The 13,596-nt window shown below is 42.3% G+C and overlaps 1 protein-coding gene across 1 annotated transcript; it reads left to right on the forward strand.

Annotated features, from left to right (window-relative positions):
- Positions 1-6,126: 6,126 nt before the first annotated feature.
- On the forward strand, positions 6,127-13,054 carry LOC104263261 (myosin regulatory light chain 2, smooth muscle minor isoform). The gene is made up of 4 exons (XM_059815816.1): positions 6,127-6,174; positions 7,729-7,927; positions 8,168-8,329; positions 12,065-13,054. Exons 2-4 carry the CDS (start codon positions 7,744-7,746, stop codon positions 12,235-12,237), a joined length of 519 nt encoding a protein of 172 aa, XP_059671799.1. The 5' UTR covers positions 6,127-6,174; positions 7,729-7,743; the 3' UTR covers positions 12,238-13,054.
- Positions 13,055-13,596: the final 542 nt, after the last annotated feature.

Consider the following 13,596-nt stretch of genomic DNA (forward strand, 5'->3'; position numbering starts at 1 on the left):
TTTCCCCTCTATTGAATTCTTCTTCCTTAATTGTGAGCTAACCACCTCTAATGCAATAGGTTTTATACTGGCAACATATTACCACCCCGCAAGAAGCATGTTGATTTTGAAATTGCTCCAAACTTGAATAGGCATCAGCTAGTAAGAAAACTGGTAACAGCTTACATTTCATGTCAAACACCTGACTAAATACGCTCCTTCTTGTTTTCTGGGTATGTTTTAAAATACCATTTTAGGCCTTCAGCCATGCGTTGAGCACATTTCATTTTCTTCCTTATTTGTACGTACACGTTGTCAGATAGAAACAAATGCTAATTTAACACGTGAGAAGAGGGCACATATGTATGTCCATAGGTTTAGCAGAATTAATCACATGTTTTTCAAAAAGACTGGAGGCCTCACTCTCTTCTTACTAAGAATACCTTATCAACACTTGTTTTTGCATTTCACTTATAAACACTGTGAAATCATGGTGTCTGGCAATATTTCTGTTTAAAACTAGTGCAAGACGGGGAGAAAAACCCACAAAGATTTGCCTAAAATTACTGCAACTTACCAGCTGGGTTGAAAAACAAGTAAAGGACATAAAGCATAAGTGGCACTACAATGACTTCATGATAGAGAACAGGTAGCAAGGGACAAAAAGTTAGAAGTCTTGCTCTGAGGCCCTGTAAGAGACCCAAGTGAAGACTTACAGCTAGGGCATTCAGAATCTCTTCTTTCACTCATGACTTCTCAAACGTTTTCCGTTTGGATCACAGCTCTTGAGCTATTTTTAGAGAAATTCCAGAACAACTCTGGGACACTCCCAGCATCACAAAAAGAATGACTGTCACTCTGACTGATACAGCGCTGCACTTGGGATAGCTTGACAGAGACAACAGATGCCAGCTGGAATCAGGGAAGGAGGGATGGAAAGGCAGAGGGATGAGCCAAAATACTAGGTGAAGCAACTGACAGTTACATGACTGTTTTGACCTAGAAATTACTTAGAACAAAATTTGGAAATATGTGATTGTGCTGTCCATACTTGAACTCTGCAAATAGCATTTGCTACTTTTGTTGAACAGTGATAATACACTCAGAAAAATCTCTTAACTGGCAAAACCATCCAACTTTCACATGTTTTCAATTCTTAATTAAACGTGAAACTCACAAATATGCTTTTTCATCTAGCCTCCCTTTTTATACTCTTTTGTTTGTTTCCTATGCATACCCTCAGTCTTACTTCTATGATGACCAAGTGTATGGAATAGCCTCTGTACAAGAAAAATTACCTAAGCAGGACTCTTTGCTACAGCTGACAGAACACACAGGAGCTCTCTAGAAGCAAAAGTAACACAGAAGAGGTGGACACACAATTCAGCCTTAGCATTTCTTCCAATACAAAGTCTAGAGCATCGAATAAAAATAGGATTAGGTAGGTCCAAAATTAGTAAGGTGAAGTTCTTCATATAACAAATAGCAACTTTGCAAAGGAATCCAAAAACACTTGCAAAGGACACTGTGGATATTAAACTACATATTAGGCAAGATCATGAAAGAAGTTCATCACGGGTTACTAAATCCCACATCTGGCTCAGGGTGGCTTACGCCTCCATGAGTTAAACACAGTAGAGGCTGGGAGAGGGCTCTGGGAGGGTATCACAGGCTTCTCTGATTCTTATTTTTCCTTCAATACCTGCACATGGCCATTGCTGCTGCTCTCTCCTTAAGAATAGGCTAAATGTACCCAGTGCTCTCTCTCCTCCAAAAAGAAGAGGAAGTAAGAAAGAGATTTTTAAAAAAGCTGATGATTCCAAGTTTCGGGGGGGGGGGGGGGGGGGGGGAGGGAACCACACAACAATAAAACCCTCCAGGGACCTGGTAGGGGAGACCTCACAGCATCTATTACCTGTTGAAGTCATCTAAGGAGGCAGTAGGCGCATCCCAGTGGTGCTCCACCTAGAAATGCAAGAAGCAGGAAGAGGACAGAGCTGCTGGGCTTCCCCTTCCCCACTTCATGGGACAATTCTGACTTGCTGAAAAATCAGGGTGAGACTTGGACAATCTCATTCAACCCAGCTTCATGGTTCTCACCTTCTTAGGAGGCAGCAAGATCTGAATGTTGAGCAAAACTCCAGCCTGAGCAATCCTGACAGGCTTGCTCTGCTCCTCACTGTTGTGTATGGCCAAATGCAACTGCTGGGGACGATGCTGGTATTTTTTCTGGCCTTGCAGCAAGCAAGCAGTGCACCATGACCGCAAACAAGTAGACCAGTCCCTTGGCCCCCACCCGTTCAGTGCAGTTGCCTTTGTGGAGCAAAGGTGCAAACAGTACAGACACAGTCTGTGGGAATGGCAGCTCACCAAAGGACGGCCAAGGCTTTGCTCCCTGCTTTCCACGTCCAGAATACGCATCTCCTTACAGCTAGGGCACACTGGACTAGGCAGACTTTTATTGTGAGCCAGTGCAGCTGTTCCTGTAACGCTAATGAGATTCATAAAGAAACATCATATGACACAGACTGATTCTGCTTCATTAAGCAACCAAGTTAATCACAAATATTTGCACTGTCATCATAACTCAGCAGAGGTGAGGGAATGGGGAGAATTAAATTAAAGGAGGGAAAGGGTTTACTGTAATTGCTTGCTGTCTATAACAGCCTTAGAACTTAAGTATGAAGTTCTTACTTCATACTTTTGAAGTATGATAATTTTGAAGACTTTTAGACAATCCAAAGAAAACAAGTCTAGGAATACATTTCAACAGCCCCAAAGTATTTGAGTATTTTAGATGTAAATGATAGGAAAATTTTATGCATTTTGCTTAAAAGGGTTTTTTCTTAAACAAGACTGACATAAATGAGAAAGAAGGTGGGAGTAATGAAGGAAAAAGTAGTAGAAAGAAGAAAACTGAAGGAGTTAAGAGCTCAGCATTTTTTTAAAAAAACATGTTTTCAGAATGGATAAATTAATTCCCATTCTGTATGGTTTATGCAGGAAATTATGTGGTACTGAGAAATAAACAATTTTTTGGCATACATTCTTGGATGTGGTAGTACAAGCATTTTTCTCCAGCTCGCACAACAAACGCTGTATAAAACGGAAGCTCATCACCAGGTGGCACTATTTCTCGGTACAGTGCCATCAGACACACCAGCATCCTCTCAACACCCACAGCCTGAGAACTCGCCGGCCTCAAATGCTCTCGCAGTGCCCGGCCTGCACACAGGACGGCAGGGAGGGCACACCCTCTCTGCGGAGCAGCTGTAGAAACGCTTCACTCTGGACATACTTTGCACTGTGTGGTGGCAAAAGGCAGGATGAATCACTTGGCGGCACAGCTACCCATTTCAGCCTCGGGCTTCCAAGAACGTGCTCTCCCTAGGATGTGCCTGGACTGTTCTTCTAGAAGAGCCTGAAGGCCACCCTTCAGGACCAGACCTGCTGTCCCATCAGATAGCGATCTGCAAGCACAGCTCTCTGTGCAGTCAGGGAGCACCATCAGAGTGCGGAGGAGCCTGAGTACTCAAGAAGGAGTCTGTGTGGCTTCATTGTACTCTCAGAAGCAGTCTGTAAGGCAGCAAGAAATGGGATTACAGCCACACTCGTCTCCAGCAACAGCCGGGAACACACAGTCACAGTGAACTAAGCACCCTTCAGGGCACAGGTAGCATCCTCAAGTAGCATCCTCTCCAGAGGGAGATTTAAACAGCAGAAACAAAAGTCCTGTTCACCCGAGAGATCATGACAACACACCTTCTTAATTAAGAGCTGAAGCACAAGCTAATACATTCTCATAAAACAACCTTTACATTTTTTTTCTTTTTAAGATTTATGTCAATGAGTAAAAAAATATTCTCTAAATATTATAAGAGGGAAAACAAATGCCTTTTTTCCCCTTTAAATTTCTTTCGTGGTATCATGAATGCTGGAATCAAGTAAAATTGAACAATTTGTAAAAGCATTATATAGATTTACATCGCACAGAAAATGGTCTGCATTTAACAACTGCTTCTCATTCCATTATGATGTGACAAATTGGAGACAAAAGCTTTGAGAGAGAGAGAGACACACACACAGACAACTTCGTCAGTAAGAACTGATCTCATACCGGGCGAGTAATATTATTGTACCTATTCTCACATCTTTGAAACTGGGAACAACATACACGGTGACAGGTTTCATATAACACCTTTTTAATAGCATGAAAAACAATACAATATAGAGCAGCATGTTTGCAGCAGTGGTTCAATTTAAAGTAACTGATGAAAGGATTTTAAATTAAGATATCAAATAACTATTTTCGTAATTAAATTTCAACACACAAATCCAGTTGTTCAAGATTATCACGGAGTATTTTAATAACTCTATTACTATCTTGGTGTTTCTACTGCTTTTCTGCCCACTCACGCTTTGCATATAATTATCCTGAAACTATGTGCCATGTCTAGTAAGTACAGATGATTTTTCCCCAAAACTTTTTCCATGAGCATGCTCTCAATTCAGCAAAGTTTAATTTTTTTTCCATTGCATTTTGGGGCAAATTTTAGAAAAGCAGTATCAAAATTCATTGGGGAAGTATTTTTATAAGCTAATTAGGCCAAATTCTCAGACTTCATGAAATAACTCTTCTGGTTTGAGGAGAAGGCAGGGAAGGAAAGTTGGGCCTTTTAGCAATTAAAGTGTCTCCCTTCAAATGTGGGACTGCAACTTCTAGATTATATATTAACTTCAGTATGTACAGTGCCTAAATGTAATCCATTTACATTTGTAAATGTAATTGGTAATTTCAGCAAAAGCCTGTTCATTTATTTTTAACTTTCCTCCTTAAGAGTTATTGTTTACCAAGATACCAACTGTATACCAAGAAAACTGATAACAGGTAGGAAAGGAGTTAAAAGAATGCTGAACTGACAGTGCAGCTTTCCCATCTGATGATATTTCAGAATCTTTCTGTGTAGTAAACAGTTTCTTGAAGCCCAAGTGATTTATATGGGACTTCAATATGCAATATGCGAATAAGCATTCTGTTCTGAAAAATTAAAAAATGCAGAAGCAATCAAGGGCTAAAATCAAACTGCTTCTGAAGTTATTTCAGACACCATCCTCAGGAGAGCACTGAAGAGAGCCTGAACCTCAATTTCTTTGGGATCCTACATCAGTAAATGAAGAAAGAAAAAAAAATATTAGTGTTATCCTTTGCACTGTTTTCATGAAGAAAATACAAGCAAGAATAAATCCTCCACAGGGTCTTATAATCTATGGCTGCGAGAAGTGTTAACTCTTCGTTCAATGCGGGAGTACTCATTTAGAAGACTTAAAGATGCAAACTAGAATTTTTATGATCCCTTAAGTGAAACATGAGGCAGCCTGAATGTAAGGATAACACCTTACACTTGTTAATTCAGGCAGTATGTTACCAAGCGATCAGGCTTCATTTACCTCACTGCTATTGCACCATGAACCTGCTAACTCCGCGGTCACCGGCTGAGGCTTCAGGAACACCGACAGAAGCTCCACCTTCAAAGTGATACATTAAAAAAAAGCACACGGGAAGAAGCCGCTGACCCGGAGAAGCCCTCGAGAACTACGCTGCCGCCTCTCACACCACCAGCGCGGAGCGTCCCGCCGCCCGGGGCGGGTGCTGGCGCCCGGCTGAACGCGGCGGCCCCCAGCCCGGAGCCGCCCCGTGTACCCCCTGACCTCAGACACGCGTTTTTACGGCAGCTCAGATTTATCCTTCCGTAACAACTTTCCGGCCTCTCCCCCGCCCAGCACCCCCGGCCTCAGGGCCCGCCCCCGGAGCGGCGGCCGCCAGCGGGGCTCCCTCCCGCTATCCCTTCCCCGCTGCCCGGTACCTGCAGGCGGCGCCCAGGGCTGAGCGCCGGCGGCGGCGACTTCCCCCGGGCTGCGCCAACGCTGCCGTAGCGCGGGGGGAGAAGCCGTTGCAGGGACGTCCCGAGCCAGACGCCCCGGGGTGGGGTGGGGCTGCGATCGGTAGGGGAAAGGCCTCGCTGCCGTTTCGCTGCCCTCCGCCGCTTCTGCCGCCGCCACCCGGTGTTGGCCGGCCGCTCGTCCCCACCCGCCGCTCGGGAGGGCGATGGTTTCTCCGGGAAGCACCGGGGCTGCCGCCGCCTCTTCCTCCTTTCTGCCTCTGTGTCGTACCGGGTCCCCGCAGCGACCGTTGGGGTGAGGCTGGGAGGGTCCGGGTACCGCTGGTGGGGAGGTGGTTGGGGGCGGGAACGGGCTGTGGAGAGACTGACCGCTGGGAGACGCGTTCGAACCAGCGACCGTTGGCGGCGGCAGTTGGGGCAGCTGCTGCTGAGGGGAAGTGATGGCGCCGGCCCCGCCCTCGCCGCCCGTTGAGGCTGAGGGTCTGGGTCCGTGGCTGGTGGGGCCTCAGCCTTAACCGGCGGCGAGGTCGAGGGGGCCCTCCGCTGCCATGGCCGGTGGCGGCGTCTCGTCGTGGGGAGGGCAAGAGCTCTTCGACTCTGTGCGCCCTTGAAGACTAGGGCAGGATGCCGCTTTGGAAGAGAGATCAGCCGCCTTCCGGGGCCAAAAAATAAAAAATTATATTTTTTTTTTTTTTTTAATCTCCTCAGTGCTGTGCTCGCTGGAGAGCTGAGCGTTGTTGCTGAGCTTGATTCTCCCCACACATCCAGGCTTCGAGCAAGGGGTGGCTGCCAGGCTGTTTTCAGGTCACAGCCTTCTCTGGTTAAAGCTAAAAGGGGCTGCATGTAGGCTTCCCCCATCCATGCCTTGCACCTACCCTAAAGGACAAATGCAGTCTCCCCCGGTTCATTTTATAAAATCTTAAAGCCTGCTCTGCAGCACCGTACGATGGAAACCTCAGCAGGCTTTGCAACAAGTAAATTAATTGACAGTGGGAGCCATGAAATGGACCATTGCTCTGCGTTGTTCAGAGCCAAGCTCCGTTAGCCTGAGTATTACAGGTGAAGATACCTTTTTCTGAGCCATTTTTCTGGGGAGATGAGCAAAAGCGGTATGAGTTGGTTCCTTTCCCCTTATTGCTTAAAGGAAGAAGCAGCAGAAGTCAGCTTTCAGGCATGTGAGACCTGTAGTGTATTTCAGGTAAAATTAAACGCATAAAAGTAAATGGAGGTCAGACAGCAATTATCAGTATAAGCAGAAATATAGTTTGCACAGTTTTCTTAATTTCAGGGTGTTTTAAATAACGAAAGGCAAGACAAGGACAGAGATCCAACATTATACAAAATGGTAACTACTTACCACTGTCAGGTGTCAAGTACAGGCACTTCAGAGTTTGTCAGGTAAACTGAGTTGTGTTTCTCTTTACCGTACTACTTAATAATCACATACAGTTATCATATATCCATATCTGTACAGAGCTCTCGCAGGCTTAATGACAGCTCTCAAAACCTCACTTTGCTCTTTTAGATTTGAGACCAGTCCGAGTTCCCTTCTTGCATGTTTCAAAAAGGGATCCCAGAAAAAAGCTGTCCCTTTGAAGACTGAAATTCAAGTTTAACTTACGTCTTCTTTTAGTGACTTGTTTTAGTTAGGACTCTGTCTTTCGTTTGTTCGTATTCTCTGCTTCTCTTTTTCCCTTCTTGATTAAGGAAATATGTTCTGATGAGAGGAAATGGAAGTGTGTTAGAGGCATTTTCTATCTGTGAACTTTAATGTTAAACCGTAGTACAGGGTTTTTTTAAGTCCTAACTCTCATCTTGCTGCACTTACTATATTTACTTCTCTCCCTAGCCTCCAAAAAGCAACATGTCTAGCAAAAAGGCAAAGACGAAGACCGCCAAGAAGCGCCCTCAACGTGCCACTTCCAATGTATTTGCAATGTTCGATCAGTCACAGATTCAGGAATTCAAGGAGGCCTTCAACATGATCGACCAGAACAGGGATGGCTTCATTGACAAAGAGGACTTGCACGATATGCTCGCCTCCCTTGGTAATGTCTTGAGGGAGGGAAGGGGGGTTCTGCTGCTTATCTGTCTAGCTAATAATTCTCTCATGTATAAACAGAATAATATTTTCTAACCTGTTACACCGGAGTCTGTTGCCATGGCTGTCAGCCGTGATAAAATGACGACATTTTATGAAAAATGTCACTGATATAAATTAATGGTTTTGCTCCTATATCTGTCTTTTCTTGAGCTTTTTTTTGAAGCTATGTGTATGTTTACTGTAGGAAAGAATCCAACGGATGAATACCTAGATGCCATGATGAATGAGGCTCCAGGCCCCATAAACTTCACTATGTTCCTCACAATGTTTGGTGAGAAGTTAAATGGCACAGACCCAGAAGACGTGATCAGGAATGCTTTTGCTTGCTTTGATGAAGAAGCAACAGGTACCTGGGTGAAACCTGGTGTGTTGTTGATTTGGGTTTCTAACTAGTATGCTGATTTTTGCACCTTTATAAATGAAGTATGACACAATAATCCTTCTACATGGCGTATTCTACCAAGTAATGAGAATTTGACTTATTACTGAGTGAGGGTGAAAACTGGCTGTTCTGAGGACTGAGGACTAGTAGTAATGTTCTTCTGTGAGCCTTTGAAGCGTGCTTCAAGTTGGCAGTGTGCATGTTCCTCAAAGTGCAAAATAAGATGCATTTGCTTTAAGGAGATGAGGAATTCAGATTGGTAATATGTGATTTTCTATGGCATTGAAAAGGTAACAGATGTGAAATCTGTAATACAACTCAGTTTGTCCTCCCCCTGCAGTAGATCTGAGATTGCATCTGAATTCTTCGATGTTTTCAGTATTTCAAGATGGGCTGTCCAGCCTACGTAAAGTCTTTTGAACCCTCATCTTGCCTAGTGTATATTATGGCTCTGATGACAAATGCCATCTGTCATGCCCTCACCTGCAGCTCGGTTTGTTTTCAGTTGCAGGAGGGGCTGTAGCCTTAATGATCTAAAGATAAAAACTGTGTGCGGTCTAAAAGGCAGAAACGACAGATTGGACTGACTTGCATAGCAAGGTGGGTGGAAAAAGGAAAATGCAGAGCTCAGTTTTACTATATCAGACTTCCAAGGTTGTGCCTGTACATCTTGAGGTTAGAGTTTATGCTTTTATTTATTTATTCATGTAGCCTAAGATTCCAGAGAAGTGTGTAGCAACCAGGGATGAATCCTTAGGGCAATTGTGCAGAATCACAGAATATCAGCACTTTGACGTGTTGTGAACACATCTTACTAGTGTGTGCTGAAATTATGTAGCCTCTGTACTAAAGGCGTCACTGCACCTGTAAATTTCCTCATAACTGTCCACCACAGATTTTCAATCTAACCTGTGGATACATACTCCCGTACCTTTCAAAGGATATTATTCCATTTCAAACGGCTATTTTCAGTCTGTGTATTTTTAGCACCTTTTGCCTTTTCAAAGAGCATCCCCTTCCTGCTGAGGTGTAGGTAAATACGCATTCTGTTGGTAAGGTCTTTTCAAATGTTAATTGACTTCCTCTCTCTCAAGGGAAATCTCTTTACCATCTCCTAGAGAAGGAAGTTTTGTTAGTAGGTTAATTATTTTGTCTCCACAGGTAGTCTGACTCACTGTGCTACAGGGGTTTTTTTGTGTGCTCCAAAACAAGAGCCTGTGAATTAGGATATAAAGAAAATGATTGTGCTACCAGTTCTTTTGAACACTAACCTTCTACGTCTATGTAAACAATAAGTTACTAGTTCAGGCCCCCATGTACTGATAAGATTGATTTTATTATCTTTCAACTCCGTGTGGTAAATGTTTTAGTCTAGTCCTAGGATGATTTGAGGATAATGGTTCCACAGTCTCCTTTGTGTCTTATGCCGTCCTCAGATTTTAATCCGGAAACATGTTAGATAGTTACATTGTTTTATTGATTTTTAATTCATAATAGTCAAAATGCAGTCTTCAAAATAACATGTAATGTATTTGTAGAACCCCTGTTATCTTTGCCTTTTACTTATTTTATTCTCAGATTTGGCTTCTGATCAGTTTGTTCCTTTTAAAAATGAACAAAAGCATTTCCAGCTATGTCAAACCTTTTTCTTTTTTTTCACTTAATAATCTCCACCTGCTTGTGTGTTATGGGCTTGATTTTCTAACTCTACGTCAGCATAGTTCTTTTGAAATAGAATAATACAAATCAGATCCTCTTAATCAGGATATGGTAGTTGTACTTGGTGGTTTTTACTTACCTTTCCTATATTGCCAATCCAGTTGGGTATATTGCTTCAGCATAACTGTTGTATGTAGTACTATGAAATTAGTATAAAAGTTCTATCATCTGTCTGCATTTGGTGTATCTTTTGTCTGCTCTTTGATCCTGCATTGTCATCTGTTTTGTGCTGTCTGCCACAGGCTGAAACTTCAATTTTGCTTCATTAATTTGTTGCTTCCCATCTACATTGAAGCTGTGTGTGAGGGGCAGTGGGAGTACTCTTCGCTTTACAGTTCGGTGCTGCCAAAACTTTTAGTGTATTCCTAGTCTGGTGACCTAGATCAGTGTTTAAACACCTAGCTGTTCAGACACAAGCAATTAAGTCCTTGAGGCTAAACTTGCAGCACCAAAGGCCTTGCATTCTTTGAATACTAATCCTTATGTCATCTCTCATCACTGCTTGGTCTCTGTAGGACTGCAGAAATAGAGAGCCTAATCTGTTTAGCTGTTTTTTCCCCTCCTTTACGCACATCTGCAAAGAGACAACTCCAAAATTTGACCCGATTAAGATGGGCCTGGCTAACTGAACATTCTCCCCGTTTTTAAAGTAGAACACTGCTGTTAGCCTTCTTCATTTGGAGTCAGTAGTCAAGGGCTTGTCTACACTGGGATAGGATGCTGTTTTAATTAGCATATGTTTTAACATGTTTTTTTTCCCTTTCCTGCAGCATACACCAACCCTATGATAATTTGTCATGCTCACTGCCTGCCTTTTGGTCCCCTGATTCCCTGTTTGGTTTTGTCTCCCTAATGAACTCTGTTTACTTAAGTTACTCAACTCTTTTTCCAAAGCAGAACTTTTTTTGTTTATCACATTCTAATTGAATCTACATCAGTTGATGTGGGTGTCTATTTATGATTTCCAGCTGTTCTGTGCAGTTTACATATCTTTTTTTTTTTTTTTTTTTTGGAACATACTTCTGTTCTGTTCCATTATTGATATTTCTTCAACTAAAGTTCAATAACCAGTTTCTTTCTCAAATGAAGCAACTATTGTGCATTTAAAGGCATGGTAGGTCTTATTTCATCGTTAAGCAATTTCTGCATTCTTCTGTCTACCATTTGTTGTGCGCATTCCTTTTTTCATTTCTAAACTTCCCTGGAATTATTTGGCAACTGGTGGTTTGGTCCATCTATTGAAATTGAATTAACAGAACATACTTAGCAACCGCTCATTTTTATATCTGTATTAATTTCCTCCAAAATGTTCTGGTAATATTTAGCATAAAATAAATAACTTAATGTATCCTACTTTTTTTTGACTAGCTTCTCCACCTCTACCTTTCCACAGTAAATGTTCTTCCTCCCTCCTGAGTTAACTTGCTCAGTCCTGCCTGAAAGTCTTTCCTGTTACACACTCTTTCACTGGATGCTCGCCAGCAGTTTACTGTATCCACGTAAACCGCCTCCAGCAACAGTATTCTGCAGCAGTGAAGAGCCAACCAGTGGTTATTTAGTGCCCAGAGGAAACCAGTTTATAGAGGTCATGCAACTATATCTAATTAAGTCAAGAAAAATATAATTCAATTAAGAGAACAGCTTGTGTAATGAAGACTAGCAGTGACAGGAATTTGTTTTTCCACTTGGAGCTGTTGAAGATCAGTAGATGGAAATCAGTGTTACTAGATCACAGCAGATCAGGCCCTCTTTTCAAAAGCCCGTATGAAATGCATCAGACTTCCCCCCCTTCCCCTTTGCATTCAAGGAATTTCTTTAGAATTCAATTAAGAAAATATTTTGGGCTCTTGGTGCAAATGCATATATTACATGCTGTATTAGTTAATTGCATGTCCGTTGGTATGTCTGTCTTACTGCTTTTGAAGACTCAGCTAAGAAATGGCTTCCCTTTTGTGTTTCTTTCTATACGTCTCATTCTAGGGTACATTCAGGAGGACTACCTGCGAGAGCTGCTGACAACAATGGGAGACAGGTTCACAGATGAAGAGGTAGATGAGCTGTACAGAGAGGCACCCATCGACAAAAAGGGGAATTTCAACTACATTGAATTCACGCGCATCCTGAAACATGGAGCAAAAGACAAGGATGACTGAGCAAAGCTCCTGATACCTGCAGATAGCTTCCCCCACCCCACCCCACTCCAGTAATTTTATTTCTCAGGATCTGTTTTTTCTTTTTTTCTTGTTGGGGGCTTTTGCATACATTTTTAGCATTCCAGCTTTTTGCTCTGTGGACTTTGGGGCTGCTCAGGCACACCTGCACCTGTGTAGTAAGACTGGAAGTGGGCAGGGGGAGAGGACAGCTTACAGTGATAGAGGTTTAGGGACAACGCTCTGTGAGTGTGGAGGCCCAGGTAAAAATGTCAGTGCTACTCATCCTAGCGAGATTAATTTTACATTTTTAATGGTAACTTTTCAAATAGAACACTGCTATATTAAGTACGTCATTAAAATTTTCATGCTAGAAGTGGACTGTTTATCTAATCATATCTGTAAATATTTTTGCAACTGTATGCAGTCGTGTTGTTACCTGTTTTTGCCTTAAAAATGAAGCATAAGTCACTTAAGCATATGATGTTTGTACTTCGGTGACTGAGTACTTCACTTACTACTGTGAGCACATACAATGAAGAAATTCCCATCCTTCAAATTTTAGTACATTGTAAATTAATGATTTCTGTCCAAGACTTGCACATTAAACATTTTAAATCTTATGGATGTAATTGAGGGGGTATTTTACCACCTTAGCACCTCCATTTCTTGACACTGAGTACGGTATTAATACTGCTTTTTAAAAACTTCTATGGTAAATCCTAGTGTTTTCTTAAAGATACCGTGTGTGAGCAGAATATTTGAGTGATGCCTCTTACCAGATCTGCAGGACTGACAATACAGAATTCATTACATTTCATTGCAACCATTTATTTTTTTCTTTCTTTCCCCTTCCCATCTTTTTTCAAAGCACAGTGAGAATGGGGCTGCGTGAAGAAGGAAGGTATGCTGTCTCTGTCCTTTCTGTTTTCTGTCTGAAAATGTTAGTCTTGCTTTCCAAATGAAACAATATACAATGTATTTTTAAGAGCTTCTGCTGAGAGTGGTGCTTTGGGTGTGTGAGGAGGCGGCATTCCTTTTTGTTCCATTTCTCATAATTATATCCTCTAGTTCCTGGGGTATGGAATGCATAGCAGATTTGCTACAGTGCTCTGAAGCAGCTTTGCCATAATCTGAATACTTGTGGTTCTGTTTTTTTGGTCTTGAGAGAAAGTGTGATTGGAGCTGCTTCTGTCACTTCTGGGAATTGCATTGTTATCCCTTAAGAATTTAGGTTACAAAATGAAGAAACGTCATTTGGCTGAGAGCGTTTTGCTGTTTCTTGGTAGGCTGCTATTGCGAACTGAACTTTTAATTTCATTAGAGGACAGTGATTATTTGTTTTAGAAATGTACTGTTCTT

Source organism: Gavia stellata, chromosome 3 (assembly GCF_030936135.1).
Source record: "Gavia stellata isolate bGavSte3 chromosome 3, bGavSte3.hap2, whole genome shotgun sequence".
Lineage (NCBI taxonomy): Eukaryota > Metazoa > Chordata > Aves > Gaviiformes > Gaviidae > Gavia > Gavia stellata.

Excerpts from the sequence above, each read along its gene's own strand:
- LOC104263261 (XM_059815816.1), top strand. The coding sequence starts at position 7,744 with ATGTCTAGCAAAAAGGCAAAGACGAAGACCGCCAAGAAGCGCCCTCAA. Across the intron at positions 7,928-8,167 it reads CGATATGCTCGCCTCCCTTG|GAAAGAATCCAACGGATGAA; the intron begins GTAATGTCTTGA and ends TGTTTACTGTAG. Across the intron at positions 8,330-12,064 it reads CTTTGATGAAGAAGCAACAG|GGTACATTCAGGAGGACTAC; the intron begins GTACCTGGGTGA and ends GTCTCATTCTAG.